The sequence below is a fragment of the Pempheris klunzingeri genome, chromosome 11, assembly GCF_042242105.1.
Source record: "Pempheris klunzingeri isolate RE-2024b chromosome 11, fPemKlu1.hap1, whole genome shotgun sequence".
NCBI lineage: Eukaryota > Metazoa > Chordata > Actinopteri > Acropomatiformes > Pempheridae > Pempheris > Pempheris klunzingeri.
In genome coordinates, this window is record NC_092022.1 from 17,599,396 (window position 1) to 17,621,043 (window position 21,648).

A 21,648-nucleotide genomic window follows, 5' to 3' on the forward strand; every position below is an offset into this window, starting at 1 on the left:
AAAGGCTCCCTTGAACCTAAGCCACTCATGTCAGGCCCAGGTCTATCCGACGAAGGGCGGTTCATGACTAGATCTCTCCTCTCATTCTGTAGACCTGATCCTTTCATATGTAAATTTGTAACAGCTGGTACGAGCACCTCTGGTTCACTGTGTCTCATATCAGGACCTGGACCTTTTATTTCTGGGTTTACACCTTGCACTCTAGAACTTTCCATATGTTGCACTGGACTCCTCATCCCGGAGCCTTGCATGACTGGCCCTGTACCAATTTTATTAGTATTGTGATTCTGAATACCTCGTCCTCCCATATTTTGCTCTGAACCTTGCATCCCTCCCCCTGGTTCCATCCCATGTTTACCCTCACCACTTATAGCTAGGTCTTGTACATGTGATACAGGGCCCCAAACATTGGGGCTTATACCTTGCATGGCTGTGTCTCTCATACCAGGCCCTGGGAATCTAATTCCCATTTCTCTTGGGTATAACTGAGGTCCTCTATACCCAGGGTCTTTCATATCTGGTCCTGGAATCCTAATACCTGAACCACTCATACCAGGTCCCAGATGCTTTGTCGCAGGGTCTAGTTCAGGTCCTGAACCTCTAGCTCGATCTGATTGCCCTCCTCCTTGACCCAATATTTCTGGATGGTTTAAGCAAGGACTTTCCCCTTCTCTCTGTTTGCATTCTTCTATCATACCTTGATCACTAACAACTGGACTCTTAAGATCAGGGGCTCTAAAATCCAAATTTTTATTTTTTGGATTTCCAAGAGTAGGCCACAGTATATTGGAGATTGTTGCTTGACTAGTAATAGGCTGGTAATTATTTTCAGCTTTAAGTGGCACTGAGACACTGGTGCATGTGTCAGGATCTCCAATTTCCTCAATCTTAACACACTCGCTCTGTTCTATGCTACTAGGTTTCATAAACTGTGGCTCTGGATCAGGGCTCTGAGGAGAATCTCGAATGGGTGGATCGATTTCTCTTAAAGGAATTGTACTATCTATTTTGTTTATCAGCAGAGTGTCCTGTAGAGAGGATTTATCCTCCTGTGTAGAAGAACCACTATCTGCATTGTCATGGTCACTGACTGAATTTTTCTCAAGCTGCTGGGGTTTTGGTGGTTCTGAAATCTCAAGCTTCACATTGTGAAGAGGGTCATGTGAAGAGGGAGAAAAGTCTTTACCAGAGCTCTCACCAAGGTTACATTTTAACTGATATCCATCGGGGTCCTTTTTAATAGTAATCGGGGTACATGACGATGTGGTACTCTCTGCAAACTGTCCAACAACAGAGTCTGATGAGTCTGGAGTATTACACAGAACACCTACATGCTTTGATTTCTCAGTGACTTGTGGGGAAGGCCCTATGTGCTGTTTTGGTGAAAGAGCCACTGAATCTTTCTTTCTAGGAGATGATGGGGATTTTCTATGCCCACGAGAATGCCGGGATGTAGTATGGTCTTTATGATGACGACCCTGGCGTTCAGACTGGTCTCTAGCTCTATGCTTTGACCTTTCCCTTTCACTTCTTCTGTGTCTATCTTTTTCTCTACGTCTCCGGGAATGTGAAGGAGAACGATGCTGTGACCTTCTTGAAGGACTTCTATGGCGGTCCCTTTCACGATGGCTCCGCTTCTTCGGTGACAGTCTTCGCTTTCTGCTGTGATATGAATTAAGGGAACTACCCTTGCGGCTGCCACTATGCCCTATTCTAGATGAATCATGAGTCTTTGTACTGCCTCCTTGAAAAACATCATCTTGAATTTCATTAAAAAGTGATTCATCCTCAGGATCATAAGCTACATCAGAATCTTCAATCTCTCCAGCAGAGGAATATTTGTCACTTTCCTTGAAATTTTCCTGTGTTTCATCTTGCTCTGTATCATTAGGGATGGTAGTTGTTTCTTCTAGCTTAACAGTTTGTGAATCCACATTTAAACTGTCCACAGTCTCTGTAAGGTTGCTGGTCTTATCTGTTGATTCTGAAGACCTTGACTCTGTTTGCATTATGCCACTCTGCAGAGATGACACCTGACTAAGAGGCAAAGATTTTTGTGGGGGAGACATCAGGGTATCAGAAACAGAAAAGTGAGCCATGAACATACCAACAGCCTCTCTCTGTTGACGTAGTGCCTCTTCCTGCTCCTTCAATTGTCGCTTTTGCTCCTCAATTTGCTTATTGAGCTCCTCAAGCATCCGCTGTTGTTCACTTAGTGTTGCAGCTGAGACAACCACAATGCCTGTTGGAAGGTTCTGTGTTATTCCAGCTGAGTTACAAGTTTGCACTGGAGGGGTTGTGGAAGCTGATGTTACAGCCTGCGTGGAAACTGGGGTTGGGCATGATGGAGAATCTGATGCCTGAGTTGGAACAGGAGGCTTTGCTACAATATCACTTTGAATATCTGCAAAGATAGTCTCATCCTCTGGATCATAGGCCACATCATCGTCTACAAATCTGGATACTGCAGGGCTATCTGCCTTAATTTTTTCCATGCTCTGTGGAGCAGCCACTCCATATCCCATGGCTGGATCATACTCCTCTTCTGGGTCATATGGTCGGTCAAAGTCATTCTCATCTTCTTCTATTTCTTTGACTTTGGATCTCTGTCCATACTGCTGAACAATTGGATCCACCATTGATCCAGTCACCTGAGGAAGCTTCTTAACACCAACTGCAGTTGTTTTTGTAGAACTTCCATCAGAAGAGTCCATGGAGTCAGTTTGCTTATTGCCAAACAAAGTCTTTAAGATGGACTGCAGCGGTGTCTTATTACTGGATTCTGTGGTGGGATTGTTGGAGGTACTATTACAGGTGGACTGAGTGGCAGCAACAGCAGCTGAGGTAGAAACAGAGGGGTTTGCTCTAATGGAAGTAAAAAGAGATGGTACAGAAACTGAGCCTGAAGAGGAAGACTCTGATGGTGACCCAGGGCAAGATGGTGAATCAGGAGGGGTGGTGCTAGAAGGAGTCTCTGGGTCGTAAGGTTGAAATATCTCCAGTTTGTCAGAACCATAGAGGACTGGCGGTTTTGGGATCCACATAGGGTCTTTGGACATATGAACTTTAGGTCTCTTCTCCTCAATTTCCTGAGGCAAGCTTCCAGGACGTTTTGTTTTCTGAATGATTGCCAGACCCAGAAGAAGGTTAGGCCGGTTTTTTTCAAGCCCTGTGAAATTAAGCCACATAAAAAATGAGATGTATAAATAAGTAGAACAAGTCTATATATAACATTGGCAATTGGCTCCCTGCTGTTCCACTTTTTCTTAATCCGTGACTGGCAATTTTGGTCAGAAAGGTTAGATCATTAGTTAGATACACAAAATACATGTGTGTTGGTGCAGGGCTTTCTATCAGGGCTGGGACCACAAAATGCCAATAATTAAAATGACAAATGCTCTATATGCCAAGCTGATAGCAAAAATGTAATGCAAAATGAAATCAAAACCACAAGTGAACTTCATAATTAACTCATTATTGTCAAATTAACAAAATTAAGATGTTCACTGGTAAACACCTCTGCCAGCTGGTGTCAGTATTGTCAGCTAAAGACAGTTTCCAAGAATAAAACCTGGGCACATTTTTGGCAATATGCAATTTGAACATAAAAAACATGTATGCAGGTTTTCCTCTATATTTTTGGTCTCTTTTTTTAGATGCAAAAAACTGCAAAAAAAACCCATCTGATTACAACCATCAGAGCTTTAAAGCTTAGATGTTTTGCAAAATCTTGTTTTTTTACTGTGATCCATTTCTGTCCACCCTGCAAGATAGCCCCTTGAAAAGATGGTACACATATTGTTCGTTACAACATACAACACTGTTAATCTAGTTATTATTGTATTGTAATTAACAAAGACAAACACATCAATCATGATCATTGCAAAAAAAGTAATGGCAATATTATATATCAAATTCTCAAAGCCGCTTAGTGGTTTAGACCCGTATTGTCAAACCTATGTGGCCTATTTGATGAGCGTGGGCTACAAAATTTTGACATTTTGTAGAAGGAAGTGAGTTACTTTCTCATAAGAGATGGAGATAAGCAATTCTGTTTTACTGGGGATAACATTTGTCAGTTTCATTCAGTAGATGGAACATCGCCCCTTGTCTTCCCCCCTTATTCTGACCCTGAAACAAAGTTATGAAAATGTGTATTAAATGTGACTACAACGGCAGTCAAAGCATTACCACACCTGGTCCGTCAAGAGGTTGTAGTATGGATGGGATTGACTCCTTTGCACTGAGAGGGACAAGGTATACATCCTTGATGGAACGGCTGTTATTGGCGACCACTCCAAAACGACCTCTACTGCTGAAATAAGAAAAAAGGGAGACATAGGCCACCTCTTCCTCCTCTGTTGCAGGTTGAAACCGCATCACACACAACTCCTGATAAGCAAAAGACAAATAAAAGAAGATGTAAAATATTGATAGATTTAGAATATTATTGTACGAGACAAAGAAATACTGTATCTACGACTTGCCTTTGTAACAGAGGTCTTTAGTTTTGCAACATAGTCCCACACTGTTTGAGGCATGATTCGTCCTCCGATTTGTATGGTATCAGGTAAATCCTACAAACAATACAAAAGCTGTTACTATCCTTGACAATTCAATTAATGATAATGACAAATCTTTTTAATGCAGCTCTGTGAAAAAAGTTATTAATGTGCAGTACTATACCGCTTTAAGATTTTCAGCAGATCCTGAAACCAAATATCCCTTGGTGACAAACTTGGCTACGGAGAGCATGTTTAGAAAGCCTTTCCACATTATGTCTTGCTTGGCCAAGAACTTTGCCGTCTCGCCATCAGCTGGGGATTCAGATGCCATGGTCCTGTGACACAAACCACAACAGCATAATAACAATCAGATCCACAATTTGTGAAGATTTTGCTAAAATGTATACTAAATAAAATAAAAAATAAAATATTCTTTGTATGTGTAAATATTTATTCTATGTGTTGATACTTGAACAGTTTTTTAAATACCTTGATGATGCTCCGTAGAGTCTGGGATCTGCAGAGGGTGACGGTTTCATTAAGATAGATTTAGGTAATGGTTTCGTTGGTAGTGAGGAGGCTGGTGCCGGGGGTGATGCAGATCTGGTCTCTTTAAGTGGAGCATAAGTGGCTGATTGATTCAAATTTGTGTTACTGAGACCAGAGGTGCCACTAGACAAAACAGAGAACCTGTTTGCTGCGGTGCGGGGGTCACGTCGGGTGATGGTCACTGTGGAGACAGCTGGAATCACAACTGGTGTATATGCTCTCGTTGTAGTAGCTTTAGAGTCTTGAGTTGGGGATGCAGGGGACTCCATGACAGGGGAAGCTGGAGAATCTAAAGTAGGAGAGGCTGGAGAATCCCTTATGGGGGAAGCAGTGGATTCTACTATAGTCAGTGTAGGAGAATCAATGACAAGACGGGAAGAAGGATCCATTGGGGATGATGTCGGAGAATCCATGTCAGGGGAGTCAGGTGGCGCCCGCAGAGGGGAGTCATCTCCCCCAGACTTTCTCCAAGAGGGTTCATATTTATTTTTTCTTTCAGAAACCTTGGGTTTCTTCTTTGCGGGTTCCTCCTCGTCCCCAAGTATTATTTGGCCTTTGGGAAGGAATAAGAATCTACTTTTAATGGCTACAAATACCAATGGATGATCGCTACATAATAATAGATAATCACAGGTATTGCACAGCTATTGTAAAATATCTTTTTAATTCACCTGTGCATATCTTGCATTTCAGGTCAAAGAGGTGAGTTTTGTGCTCCGATGTTGTGTCCTTAAGCATACAGGCGAGAATATCTGGAACAGCACTGCTCTGGCTTGGCTGGCTTGTTCTGGTTTTAAAACCAGAACCAGGAAGACTTTTCTTCTGTTCCTGGGACACAACATACACCCACACAAGCGCACAAACAATAAGACTTGATCCACAATGATATTATAAACTCCACAGCCTTTCATGAGAAATGTTTTTATGGAACAGGAGCAACAACATAATGACCATATGAAAAATGTTAATTTCATCAGTTTGATGCATATGAGGTGGTACACACCGTGCCTCTATCAGGTCCAGCAGGATTCAAACTGGCCAAATCGACCTTCACCGCTTCAGGCTTCTGTAGCAAATCTGTTGCTTTAGCAGCTGTGCCCTTAACCTATACACACACAAGCAATGGAAGACGACAATCACTTCTGATACAAGCACTGCTCAACCTTTCTGAGGAATGATAACAAAGCATAATATTGGGTTTATCTTGGTTGTTGTGTTTAATACCTTTAACTCTGTTGCTTCTTTTGGACTAGGCTCTGATGCCTTGGTAGCCTGCATATCCTTCTGGCTCATCCTGACCAGTCTGAAGGGGCCAATCTCTCCACGTACAACCCGATACAACAAGCCCTACAGAGTGCACATAGCTGGACTGTCAGTTTACTTAAAACATAAATAACTATGATGTTGGCCGAAAAAATCAATGTTAAGTTTTGTATTCAAATATATGATAATAACAGAGTTCAAAAACCAGAAATGGGCTTTATCAACTTTGAACAAACCTTGTTTCTTGGGTCTTTCAGGTTGAACATTATAGTTCTGTACTTGTTCATGTATTTGCTGTCTGTGTTGCGAAAGATGTCGAACATCTCCATCTCTATGCTCGCAACGAGCTTTGCAACTTCACTCTCAGACATCTCCAGGTCCTCACAATCACACACCCTTGACAAATTAAAAGGCAGTTAGTTGACAAAGTTATTGTGCATCACTGCTCTAACAGACTGGGAAGCCGTAGTTCCTGTAAAAGTGCAAAAGCCACAGACATGTTCCTGGAATCTATAATGGGATGAAAACATTGTTTTGTGAAGAATATTTAAGAGTTTACTCACAATCTTATAAAATGTGGACCATAGTACTTCCAGGGGGTGCATACCTTATGAAAACACACCTGAACTATAGATGACTCACAAGTAACCTGGTATCTTTCTCACCTAGATGCTTAGATAGGTTAAAGTATGTTATTCCATTCTAATCAAGTTATGTCATGTTGTTTTAATACATTATTATAAAAAGGTACTGACAATTACTATTTTAACTCATACCATCATCACTTTATCTTTTCATAGGGCTCAGTTTTTCATTTCACAATTCAGATTCATCAAAAGGGTATAGACGAGACTTTACATTATCAAAAACTCCCAGACTGAGGCTTTCATAAATGCCTGTAAAACTGACCTTTTGAACAGGATGCTGGTGAGGGAGCGCTGGATGCTCTGTCTGATCTGATTGTTGGGCTGAGAGGGTCTGGAGGAGGGAGCACTGGGTGCAGGTGGCACCGGCAGATTTCTGGTTTCGTTAAGCAGCGTGGGGGCTGCAGAAGGCTTCTGGTATGATGCTGAGGTTGAGATGTGGCTGGACGGAGGTTGGGGTCCAGACTGCTTCTTTGGTATGACGTATGCGGTCTTAGAGACCATAAGGGCTCCTGTTTCGTGATGTCTGGGAGCTGAGGTGGATGGGGATTGTGCAGTTGGAGACAGAGTAGATTTTGTTGGGTTCGGTGATATAGAAGGACTTGATTCCACAGACTGCTGTTTGGACACACCACTGTTGATGGGTTCCTTTTCTGGCTCTGAGTGGCTCTGTGGTGGAGCTTGCTCAGTGGCAGGCTGGGAAGAGGGAGCAGCATCTGTAGAAGTGTCCTCTGGAGATTGTTTTGAAGGAGTTACAGCCTCACTGTCAGCCTCTACCTGTTCACTGTCCTTTTCAGCTGTTAGAAAAAAGAACACCAAGGCATTTTGTGAATGTGAAGAAATATAACTAATCTATTTACTGTGAAAGAAAACAACACATCATGAGATATGTAAATCAGTGGCAAATTAAAAAGCAAGTTGTTTATTGATCAAATCTGCTATCCATAAGTAAAAACGTAATAACCATAAGTTATTCATGTTTTCTGTTGCCGTTTGTTTTGCATTTGTTTATAACAGGCAAAGTAAAGTGGTCCTGTATTAGGAATTATGGTCAGTTTTGAAACAAATAAAATGTGAATTGCCTTTTAGAAAACACATATGAATAAAGTTGTACCTGATATGGTCAGAAAATTACACATTACAGATTGGGCCTATGAGGCCCAAAGTGACTTCATAACTTTGAAATGGATCACATTAAACTACAGGCAAAAACTAACATAAGCAGGTTACACATACAACTCATGAACGAGCTAATGTGTTATGACATTCCACATTATCACGGTCCTCCACTACAATGGCCAAGGGAAATATAATTGTCACTTATTTTTTCTGATTTATAAATATACTGGTACTAGCATTGATGGAACATTAATACTTTGATTATAGCGTACTTTCACTTTTAACAGTAATATCAATATTGGTGTGGCTTCCTATTCTCTACAGAGTAATTCAATGAATACCTGTATAATATGTAAAATGTAAATGTAAATGTAAGTAAATGTGTCTCTGTGCCTTAATTCACTTTATTTTATGGTCTTAAGAGACACTAAATGTTACCAAAGCGCTGTACTTTGACTATATTATGCTTCATATTAGGAAAGAGTTTGGATCATTTAAATTCATGAATGCAATGACACACACAAAATTTGTGTTTATCAATAACAAATGTTATTTATGCACTTCGTTACATGCTGTACTTTGCAAAATGCCTGGATATCTTGCGTAGGAGACATGTCATTGCGTTAATATACACAATTTACACTAGATATATATTTTTTTAACCTCTTAATCTGCTTCACATCTTAATTAAAAAGATAGATTTTTGTGCAGTTGCCTGTTTTTACCTGAAAAAAGCGCTCAAGTTAATTCATCGTTAAATATAGTTTTCTGCTCACCAAATCCCTATATGGATATTGGCTATTGAGATATATTGTTAAAATGTAACAAAAAATTTCTGTGCTTGGTTTGTTTTTTCATTAATATGAAAACATGAAAATTCAGATATCCATACACACATTTTAGTGACTCCTAATTGTTCATCTCAACCACAGACTACACTTAAGTTGTGTTTAAAATAGACACTTAATCCCATTCAGGATTTCACTGACATTCATTACTTTACATGACTAAAATGTATCATAGTCCTCAAAAATCAGTAGAGGTGGGATGGCATTTGACAGATCATCATTCAGTGAATAGTCTCAGGCGTGGCAAAAAATATCCTTGTTCCCCCATGGAGAAACGCCAGAGAGCGACACAGTCACAGTGATGGCACAAATGTCTGTTTTGGGAAAGCACATCCACAGTTATAGCTGGTCTCCTCCAGGGACTATGAGTCTGAAAGCATGTACTTGCACAGAGTGCAACAACGATCACCTGCCACCAGATCATAATAAATCATGTGTTGCTTGCTTATGTGGGGATTCTTGAATGCTTAATTTTGACCTCTCTTAATTGAAGAGTTTGGTCTTGACTTGCCCAATATGAAGGGTCTTGAGATAGCATTTGTTATGACCTAGCATTATATAAATAAAGATTAACTGATTGACTCTGTTAATACCACAGATGCAAAGAAAATCCTGTTATTTCTAGTCCTGTGCTAGTGCTGTGCTCTGGACACAATCTTAAAAGGAAAATATTAGAAAGGGAATTGTCTGCTGTTGGCAGTCCTTAGCAGATCCAATCCAAACCTGGAGCTTACATTTGATACTGTTTAAGGTTTTTATTTCAAAATATAGGGGGGAAAGTGGGAATAAAGAGTTCAACTTTACACAAATTATGGATTGTACCTGCTGTTTTAATGTGTAAAATATAACAACACGGCATGGATATTTTCCTTGACATGTCTATTAATCCAAAACTTCCCATATTAAGCATAATGCCCTTTTTAATGTCTTTTCACAGATAGTTGATAGTAAGACCAACTTAAGTTAGACATGATACAACTTGAATAAACCACTGTTTCTGTTGTCTTCGCAGCCATTTTGAATGTACTTTTTAAAACTACTTTAATGAAACAGTTTTACTACAACCTTAAAACACATTGTGTATACACTTTGAGCCTACAATTGCATACACACCAGAGGTACCAAAGATTGTAATTAACAAGATTTAAATGTTAAATCTTCTAAAGCTTTCAAGGTTACAGAGTTAGGTTAGCTTATGGTTATGGTTGTAGTAGAGATCGCCTGGTGGAGACCTATACTGTTCTGCACTTTTCTAGTTACCGTATGAATTCTTGAATTATCTTTCAAGCCTTTCCTGAGATATTACGTTCACAAGTTTGGGACAGACAGATGTCCGCACGTACGGACAGCCTGAAAACATAATGCTTCCAGCCACACCTGTCGCTGGCATACAGGCATAAAAATGAAAATAAATGAATAAATAAATAAAACTCACAGAGATTGTAAAAACACTACATAGTTTAACAGGTTTAAAAACAGGAAGAACATGAATGACCCTGATTTAATGTCACACAGACACTTCTCTTTCAGCTTTTGGATCCTGAGAGGCAGGTGGATTAAGAATTGAAAGAATGAAAAACTGACTAATCTAAGGAATAAGGGAAAGAAGGAAGCAACAAATGTGCAGGAGAGTCACTTTGCATGAGGGGTGAAAGTAACAAACATTAATTGATAACTAGAAATCCGCATTCAGCAGAGGCAGGCGATCTCTGCGACACCTAATCATAACCTTATCTGAACCTATAACCATTGTTAGCTTTACAAGATATCTTTTAACATGTTTTTATCTTTTCCATTACAACCCTTGGTCCTCCTGACTTGTTTGTAATAGTAGATTCAAGCTGTTTACACAAGATTTTTTGTACAACTGTACAAAAGAACTTAGTCACAATGACGGCAAACATAACAGAAACTTTCCACATACTGTGCATAACTTTGGTGGATGATAACATATCCGGTATGGAATTAATTTGCAGATCCTCTGGTTCAAAACAAGACAATGCCAAGAAAAAAGCTCATAAACAAGCAAGGCCTGCAAGCTGAGAGCCAAAGACTCGATCACTTGGGCAATCGGTGAGGCTTTTGATTGACTTTTTGGTTGGAAGTAAAAAAAATTGCTTGTCAGTTGGCCATGTGTATGATGAATGGTAGACAATAACACAGCCCAGCTGATTATCAGATCAACACTGTTTCAAATACACTGTCAGTCAAGTTTATCAATTCAATTGACAATTTATCACTCCATTTTCCTATTCCAGTGTTTCCCCTATGTTCATTCAGTAGCGGCCCCCTACCATGGCAGTATTGTCAGCACCGCTGCTACAATGCTCTGTGTGTCACTTAATAAATGCTGCTGCCTCTCAAGACAAAAAAAAAGTCTTGTCTGTTGTTGCCCCAACTGCTGGAAAAGTGAAGGGCGTCTCCCCTGTGCCTCTAACTATAGTCTGTAGCCAGTTTCATTGATCACAGTGACATGTTCAGTGTAGCCTGCCTATAACAGTAACATTACACTTCTTGGCTGCTGTGTCATACATTAATGTCAATCAATTCACTTTGCTGCATGACATCAATACCTTCTTATCCAGTATATCCAGGGGGAATACAGACTGTCTTTTTAACATAAATGTGTCCCCAGTGTGTCTAGAGACCCTCAAACTATGATAAAACACCATCCTCTCCCTTTTTGTCCTCCACCGTCTTTCAGTATATGACTATGAAAATGCCTCTTAAACCCTTCAGCAGGCTGACAGTCCTGGCCACAAAAACCTGAATCCACCTCGCTGTCTACAATCACTATGTGGCTAATGTTAGCTCTGGTAGTAAGGTGTCGCAGGTATGAGTAAAGCACACAAATACAACAGTCTTCATGTCCTTCAGAGGATTTACTTCATCTTGGGTTACTTTGTGACATAAATGTTCCCACCACTAAGTGTGTGTGTGAGACATTATATTACTGGGGACTACAGTCTTAACGAGGGCCATTAAGGCCATAGAAAGATGGATCAATATTGACTGTGACCCAACTTCAGACTTTCAAAGATTTTAGTTTTGCTGTGTTTCATGTTATTATGCTGTTTATTTGGCAGGTTAGCCTGTTGAAGTTGCAGCTAGCATGTTGCTTGGCTAACATGGCTCCCTTTTGGAGGCTGCAGAGCTGATGTGGGAGTTGGTGGGCGAATCCTGCAATGTCCTGTGGGAGCTGACCAATCTGAGCAGACTGGGCTTTTCAGGACGGGGGCATTTAAGAGACAGGAACTAAAATGGAGCTTTCAAAAACAGGGTGTAAAGATCAGTATGCATAGTAAGAGAAAAAACGTGTTTTCTGGCCATTAGAGCATGGACCTGAAAATATGTATGTCTCTTTTACGAAGCGATACAGAGATACAAACTAGTCACCTTTTAAGCTAACAGAGAAATTTCTTGTGTATTTGTGTGTGACAGAGACCGACATACTTTGGTTTGGAGTGAATCAAAAATCCTGTTTTGAAAAGACCGGGTGAATTCTTTGTCTTGTGCACAGCACTCTCCCTTTTCACAGTTTATCAGAGAGAAATTCATTCATATATTTTCCCCAGAACATGAAAATCCCTGAATGTCAGTTTTAAAAATAAGGCAAACAAATGAGACAGTGTTGCACTGGGTGACGTGTTTCTTCATTGCGATGAACCTAGGTACTGTAGATTATTTTGAGTCAATCCCACATAAATGCAGTTTATTTTTTTGATAATAATCTCTACAGATTTGCCCCACTCATTACTGTGCAAAAATGTACTGTATGATTTTAGCCCTCCTGATGCCGGTAGACACATAGAAACCTCTCAGCAGGGGTTTTTATGCAGAAAAAAAATTGCACACAGGCAAAGCACACGCTTCACCTGAGCTGCTACAACTCCATCCTAGGGGAAACGCTGAATTCAGATATTTCATCAATTCCATTATCAATACGCAACCATTTTCATAATTTTTTTCAGATTATTTTTTGTTATTCCGACCCTTGAGGTTTCTTTCCTTAACTTGCAATTTTGTGTTGTGATGAATGTAAGACAGGGATAATGATAAAATATGGCTCTGTTTCATCATGACCGTTTTAAATAAGTCAGTTTGAAATTAATAAAATTATTTGTTAAGTTATCACTATTTATGTGTGTGTGTGTAAGAGAGAAAGTGAAAGTCAACGAAGAAACTAGTGTTTTGCTCAGCAGGTAAATGTGCTTTCAAAGAGTGATGCTCTTTTTTTAGACCATATCATTGGTCAATCATACCTCCGCATACCTTTAAAACTACAGTACATGAATTGTACAATCAAGAAAATTCCTTTTTAATCTTTAACATTCATACAGTCCTTACAGACTGACATGCAATTTCTTTAGTTAGGGTATTTGCGATGACGCTTCAGTAGTAGTTTTGTAACTTTCACATTTTGCCTTTATTCCTCTGTGGGTGAATTTCTGCTGTTTCCTCTTGTTCTAATCTTCTGTTGAAGTCCCTACATTCACAGTTCTGACACCAGGTCTAGACAGCAGTCCTTCTTTAGAGCAAATCGATCCTTAGATGCTGTTCTTTGAATATCAATTTTTAACTTGCGTACTACTGTGCAACCTACCACCTCTCCATTACCAACGTTACCTCCAGAAGCTTCCACGAGATTCAAGTAAGAGTTTCCATCAACCGCCTGCTGGCTCAATTCCTCCTCTAACTCTTACCTTCATAATGGGCCTGTGATTTATGGTGAAGCTTCACATAGATAGGGTCTAAATGCAAAAGCCTTTCTCTGTTATTATCCTTGATGAATGCAGTTATACATTTTAAATTGATCTCTCCATATTAAACTGTATTCAATGTACACATTCCAGCAACTCAAGTGAGAACTCAAGTGAGAATAAAGTACATTAAGTCCTCAAAACTGTCTTTATCTGTGATGAAATCAACCTAAAACATCATACCCACAACATGCTATTTTCATTTTAGGACTGTACTCTATGTCTGTTTTTCAGACCCCTCTGCATGAGAAACTCCTAAGGCCATTTAAAGTCTTCATATCTACTCTGAATAAATTCCAAATTCAAAGCAATCTTGAGGGCTAAATGTTTCTTACATCCAGTAGCTTCTTCCTGGCATTTACTCTTATTTCTAGAGGGAAATTCTTACAAACCAAGATAACTCACAGAATGTCACCAAAATGAGCTTTGAAGTCTCTCTCTCTGATGCTAGTGATGAAATGAATGACAGATCTGGTAATATTTCACTCCTTGACCTTGTTTTCTAACATTTACTAATAGTACTTTCTTTTTCATGACTGTAGGTAGGTAGCCTGGTTTCTCCATCTCACTGCTCACACTTCAGATTTGTTCGCCAAAACAAAATGGCGATTCAGCCTGATTGTCACTCAAGTCCTAACAGTTCACTTGGGTCTTTCTGAACTGTATCATCAGCTATTACATGCCTCTCTTTGCACAAAGTCAAACTTTACACTCAGTAGTTGTGGTCATCTATCCCCCCCACTCAACATACTGTAATACAATGAACAAATCATTCATATTTAGATGTGTGGTAGTAAAGATCAAATGCAAACTAAGCTGGAAAGACTTGATATATTAAGGCAACAGACAAACCACACTGCTGGTTAATGTATCAAACCACAGCAGAAAAGAACATAGACCTGCAAGCAAGATTATACTGGTTGAATTTTTCACTTCAAAAACTATTTACCAGCAGTATTGTGCACTACTTTGTTTATCATTTGTTTATTCTTGACTCTCTGTAATTCATTTGGCCATTTGTAAATCAAATGTCTTCAGTTTTAAGATTTGCAGATATTGTGAACAAACTTAGTTGTTTAGTTAATCAGTGTAACTACTCTAGTTACACAACTGAAATAGGTGAACTGTTAGTATACTTAATTTTACACCTTATTGACCATGGGCAGATTTGTTGAGTATGAATGTGAGTTTAGATTGTAATAGAAGATAATACAGTGGCCCGTAAGATCGCCACTTATCTCTCTTCAACTCTGAAGCTCTTCTCCCCAACAACCCCTCCTAACTTCCTGAGAACCTACTTGGCAAAAAAAGCTGTTTTTGTTTTTGGTACTTGCTAAACACTATTGTCCTAAAATAACACTGAGCACAGTACGTCAACAGGTGAAATGTGCTGAGAATGTCAGAAAAAGGTGCTTACACTAAAAATTAAACGTCTTAATCCTAAAAGTTTTGCTTGTGAGGCAAATCTGGGTTGGCCCAACTCTTCACCAGGTCAGTAGATACATTCTCAGCCATTTATTTTACATTATCAACTTAGTTCAAATGTTAGGTGTCGCTGACTTGCAAGATTAATCTTATTAAACCTAACATGATTTTAATTTTGTTTCATTCCAACCATGATTGATCCAAAATAAATTTCAATGTATGTGATCTTTTTCTTCAAATAATGAAACATTTAGATAGAAAATAGCACCAATGCCTGCTCCATTTAAAACAAGACTAAGAGTCTACATCCATGCTAACACTTCAATGAGACTGCGCTCATAATGATAATATTACTATGCTGATGTTCAGCAGGCATCTGGTCAAATGCCAAAGTGTTGGAGAAATGTAGGTTTTGACCTGATGATGGCGCTAGGAGAAAAGTGAAGCAGTCACCAAAGGTACTACAACTCATCCTAAGGAGGATATCAATGTGTGGGACAAATTTCATGGCAATTGGCAATGGTTGTAAAGACATTTCACTAAGAAACAAAAATGTCGACCTCATGGCTGCACAAGAGGAAAAGTCATAGGATCACTAAACTCAGTGGGACTTGTTATGGAAGAATATATGTATGTAAAACATTTTGTAATAATGAACAACCTACAGACTGGTGTGTTCATCCATTGAGCCACTCCAATAGTGTGGCTAAAAATACACTCTAAAGCAATAATCAACCTAGTCTATCTTATATATTAGATAAATATTCATGAAATGTAACATCCTCATTCCAAGGTGGGAGCCTTATCAAGCATAAGACCACAAGGTGATTTCAACGTTGCACATTCAGGATAAAACACTGAGGACACATCACCCTCCAGGGCATGTAAATACTGAACTGGAACTCTTGAGTTGTCAATGAGTTTAACTGAACATCTGTCTGTTCTAAAAGCAATAGTTTGACATTTTGGGAAATGCACTTATTTACTGTCTTACAAGTTAAATGAAAATATTGATAAAACTAATGTCTGTACAGCAAATATGAAGCTGGAGCCAGGAGATGATTTTCTTGTCTGAGCATAAATATTGGAAACAGGGAGAAACCACTGGCCTGGCTCTCTCCAAGCGTAACAAAACCTGCCTAGCAGCACTTCTAAAGCTCATAAATTACCACATTATAGTATTTAATCCATACACAGCTAAAGTGAAAAAATAAGGTTTCATTTTACACTGGACAACGTGCAGGAATATTTGTTGGCTCTGAGCAGTGACTTCCTGATTCTGCCGTCTTTTTCCTCCTTGCTGGGAACAGGTTTACATGTGGTACATAGGGAATGTCACCACCAGAGGGTCTCCTATTTACTCTTCATGGAGAACCCATGATAAGTCCCTTCATGACGCCATGAGTCTCAAAATATAACATCACCTGCTGTTTACAGGGAACAGTATTTCGTACATGCTTTTGTTGGTGTTTTGAGAAACACCAGTGATTTTAAGGGCTAATATGTATGGTATGTTCTCATGCCATATATCACTGGATATATTGAGCACACATGCCTTCAGAAAGCAAAGCAAATACTTCAAATATGGTGCAAAATTGTTGTTGTGACAAACTGTGTTAAATCATCTATAAATCAATAAAGGAAAAACTTTGGACATTAAAATTCTGGGGAAAACTTGAATAATATTTGGTGAAACATAACTGATGTTATGTAACCCGTACTATCTTACATCACTACTAGACAGATGGACACGGAATAAACCATTAAAAACACAGAGGAGACATAACGCTCTCACGAACTGTGAAACGGTGGGAATGACAGTAGTGTGTTCTCTTTGGTTGCACATTATTCATTTGACCAGTAGAGGGTACTCATGTCTTACAAGTAAATGTTGAAGTACTGACTTCATCAAACTGTTAGGGCGCCGAGGAAAAGTTTGAAAGCATGTGGTGGACAAAGCGTAGTGATGAGGTTCAAAAGAAACAACAGACAGCTACAATCTAGATCCAGGAGAAAAATGAAATAAAAGAGATGTTAAATGGCTAAAGCCTGGCATTTACTGGCCCCACCTCTCATAGCAAATGTCTTTTCTCAGACATTCAACTCAGCTCACTTCGCAAAACTAAACATTACACATGCTAGTTTGTGTCCACTGACTCACAGTGAAATAAATGTTACTATCCCAGATTTGTTTCTGTGTAAATACTAAACAGAAATCATATGCCTTTCCCATGCCAGTTCAACTTCACCATGTGGTCACACTGCACTCAGGTTGAACACAGCAAAGTCAATCTGTACACTCACAGGAGGCATGCAATCTACAATAAGGAAGAAATAATGTATTAAATTCGATGAGAAATTCTGTGTCACTACCAATCAAAGGGGATTAGCATACTAAAAGTGTGATATTTGAGGTTTTGATAATACTGACATCCCATTTAATGTGTCATGGTGACAAATGTGGGGATTGATGTTATCCCAGTGGACTCTGACAGGACACATCAAGCCATTAAAGCGTCACATGAGCTGATTAATCATTTGGAAGTTGTCTAGATAAAACAGCATTGAGTTCAGCTGGTGATATGTTTTCAGTTGAGTGGGGCAAAACTTTTTGACATTTAGTGGAAAAGTTTGAAAAAATAAATAATCAGCACTCAGTGAGGACTTCGCTTAGACTTTGTCTAATGTTTTTGCCTGATGCAAGTCATCATACGCATGTAATATTAAGTAATGCACCTTTGCAGTTTTAATTATTTGAAAAGCCAAAACTTCTACTTGTGGGCTTCTTTAAACAGCCATTAATTATTTTTGAAAATATCAATTATTCCATTATGTGCAGACTGTGTAAGAAACTGGGTAAGAAAGCCTTTGTCCTATCTAGTGACTTCAAACATGTTGGGTTTCATTGTGTATTCGTGCTCAACAGAACTGGTCTCAGGTTTCCAGCCAACAGTCAATGAGATTTCAACTAAAAGCAGAAGACAATGAAGCATAGAGAAAACGCTCTTCCCAACAGCAACACCCACTGACAGCTTAAAAGAGACGACAGGGACCAAACTCAATTGCTCAAGATAAAACGGAAAAAACAACTGGTGCAGTCTTCAATAAATTAGTTGAATATCAGTCAACTGTGCCGTCTCAGTCATGTGTTACAATCTTTTCTTAAGTAGATTTACAATTTTTATTTGGAGGAACATATGTGGGGAAAAAGTAAAATGATCAAACTACTGAATTACTATTATCCTTTTTTAAGTAAATATACTGTGGTGCTCTCTTCCTGTGGAGCGATACATATCGAGCAGAACACGTTGAAAGGACAAACTGTTCTTGATGAATGAGATGAAAGCTTTGAAAGGATTTTCTCTTGATCTAGACCCTAGTGAAAAACAAAAGAGCAGAGTGGTGCACTAAAGGTGTGTGTTTGATCACAAAAGTTAAGTAACAGGGGAGCCCGTGTGACTTGGGGGGTTGTGAAGTAGACCACATCAACATCTCTGGTTCAGGTCCAGAGCTTTGCTGCATTTCTCTACTATCTGTAATAAAGGCACAAATGGCCAAAAAATAGAAATCAAACGTTAGGCAACAATCGCAGATGTTGCTCACCAATCACACAGCAGGTTGTCTCACAAACCCTGAGAGTTTCTGGAAATGGCTCTTCTGTTTTCTCCGTTTTTAGTTTCTGATTAAAATCAAATCAATTGCAAATACTGATTGCAATTATAAACGTGTGGCAAACTTGTGTGAAACAGAAACTTGTGTGACACAGAACCCTTCGAGGCCTTGTGGTCTGCGTGCCTGGCTCTAGTGATACACATGTGAGTATGTGTGAGGTCGCTGAACTTCATGTATGCGACACCTCATTTATGCAAATCCATGTAGTACACACAACTTCCCAGTGGTACTGCAAGTATTTACTTGAAACCATTGAGACCAAAATGTTCTTTGTCTTTATCTTCTTCTTTTTCCTCTTTAGAAGCAAGAGTCATGATGTAGAAACAAGCTAAAAAAACAAATCTTTCAAAGCAACTCAAATCCCCTTGACCCTAGAGAAAGAAAATTTCAAACCAGAGGCAGATATGTGTTGCACTGAGGTATGTGATTTAAGATTAAGGATAGATTTCTTTAAAATGTTCTATGACAATTCTCTACAAGTTGGCTTAAAGTCACTTTGGCCGTTTTGCAGTCCATCACAATCACAAGGTGGATGATTAACTGAAAAAAAATTAGATCGCACTATATCCTTCCAATATGCACCCGCTAAAGTAGAAAAGATCCAGTCACTGCCTGTTGTACAGACACTTGTCTTGCTTATCCACTGCATTTGTTGAATGGTGAAGTAGCTCCTTGCTTCTTAGTAATTTGATTTGCAGTCAGTTGTTCACATCTCCCACTAATAGTGAAAGTGAAAAACACAGGTGGTGAAACCGATACCTCGTGATCACTGAAGGCATTTCCAGCGTACAGACAGTGGCCGTTAGTAAGCGAGCATATTGCTTATTGGTCTATGAAGTGTATAAGCAAAAACTGGAGGTACTGTATTGTAGGAAAACCAATCTTATTTGACCCATGAAACACCAACAAACCCTATCCCTTCCAATAACTATTCCTAACATGTCGACCATAATCAAACTGTACATGTTTGTATTCTGTAGTTACGCTTGTTTTCTTTTGTTGGATATATCATTTTGGCAAAGCACAAAACACACGTTAAACGTGAAAATTAAGAAAAATTTGTTATTGCATGTGATAGAGAAATAGTGTTTTATACTCTTCATAAACTGATGTAAAAGGAACATTTTTGGAAAATACTGCTATAGGATGTTTTTGACATAAAGTTGTCAATTTGTCTTCAATTCGGACCAGCAATAAAGTGGGGTACCAAAACTTGCAAGTTCACATTCATACTGCGGTTCATTGGGGGAACTGTGAAGTCCAGCAAGAGCAATATGCACTCGTGTCATCTTCATAAACTTGCTGTTTAAGGTTCAGGCCACTCTCGTAAAGACCACACTTCCTGAGTTCCATGATGTCATGTGATGCAGAGATGAAATTGTGCAGCAAATCATCCAATGCAGCAACACCATCGTACATTGGTATAACACCTCTGTTCACCTGGCCACACCTGCCCTGAGGACTGCTGGTTAGCAGACGCTGACTGAGCCGGCATCATCTCCTGACTTCCTGACTCCTCTGTGAGCCTGTGAGACGTGCCGACAGCAGGCAGCTTAGACAGGACCTTCCCCGCAAATGTGGCAGCACCTCACAGCTGCACATTCACAGGCTCATCGACTCCGAGAGGTTTCGAGCAGGTGTGGCCGCAACAGGTGATCACCAACGGCTCTGACAACTGGACAACTATTGTAAATAAAGTTATTGGTTAGGAAACGTAGTAGTTCTTCTGCTATTGCTTTTATTTTTATTTATTTTATTGCATTGTTGGGATTTATTTTCGCCATTAAAATATTTCAAGACGTATTCAACTTAACATCATGCTATTTTGATCAACTAATCTATATAGTCAACTAAAATGGCTCTGGACACACCTTCCCTCTGACTCTTGAACTTATTTTGATTCTTCAAAATGCAGGCATGTCCACGTAGGCAAAGACATGGTGAAATTTTAGTTTCAAAAGTCTATAAGTTTTAAGGATCAGTTTGCCCAAATGGTATAAAACAAAGTGATGTTTTCCACTAAGCCTTACTGATGTCTAGTCATATCGCATGTCGCATTGTCACTTGGAAAAAATTGGAACTAGCAATTCATTAGATATAAGTTTCAAAGAAAACTTTTTACAAGGTGTGTGTATTATCCAAAGTAACCAGGGCATGACAAATACATCCTGTCGTCGTGCTTTTTGAATGTCAAATGCTTAGTGCAACATAATCAAATTTTGTTGACCCACATTGGGTGATGTAGCAGCACATTTCTAGGGTATTTTGGCCAACAAGTTTCTTTGATAATGTTAGAGAAACAGAATCAATGGTTATTAGTTAATTGGTGCTAATCGAAGTTACCTTTCTGTGACTTCACAAGAATGTGTTGTGAGTAAGGGTCCAGCTTCATTTGTAATCATATGAAGCTGCAAAATATCACTTTCAGCTCTTGAACTAAAATAGAGACTTTGAAATGTGGCTACTCTAGTGAACATCTTTAAACCTCAACTTATTAGTAATGCGGAAATCCGTTTGTTGTATCGTACTGACGACTGCTGATAATTGACAAATTATTACATTATTGTCTACACTATTGTCTGCTGTACGTACATTTATATTGTGTATTTTTGTTTGTGAAGTGTACTTGTGAATGTCAGGTGAAATTGCTGTTTTCCACACTACAATTAAAAAAACGGCGCACAAGTTGAACCCGTGCCAGCGCTCAAAGGAAACCACAGAAACAGTTTTAGAAAACTGAAATGTTGTTTGCTGCCGTCTGTGTGTTTGTATGAATGCATAGAGAATGTGGATGAATATGTGTGTGTGTAAGCAAAAGCGCAACAGTATCATGGGTGCATCCATATTGTTATCCTCTACCCAT

At 39.2% G+C, this 21,648-nt stretch overlaps 1 protein-coding gene across 1 annotated transcript; it reads right to left on the reverse strand.

The window, feature by feature from the left end:
- Positions 1–1,366: 1,366 nt before the first annotated feature.
- LOC139209308 (death-inducer obliterator 1) lies at positions 1,367–20,280 on the reverse strand. Its single transcript, XM_070838957.1, has 12 exons — positions 20,226–20,280; positions 7,227–7,758; positions 6,554–6,713; positions 6,279–6,401; positions 6,058–6,159; positions 5,726–5,882; positions 4,995–5,607; positions 4,687–4,840; positions 4,488–4,577; positions 4,197–4,392; positions 2,108–3,169; positions 1,367–1,662 (listed from the first exon to the last, which is right to left on the reverse strand). Exons 1-12 carry the CDS (start codon positions 20,278–20,280, stop codon positions 1,367–1,369), a joined length of 3,540 nt encoding a protein of 1,179 aa, XP_070695058.1.
- Between the last annotated feature and the right edge of the window lie 1,368 nt (positions 20,281–21,648).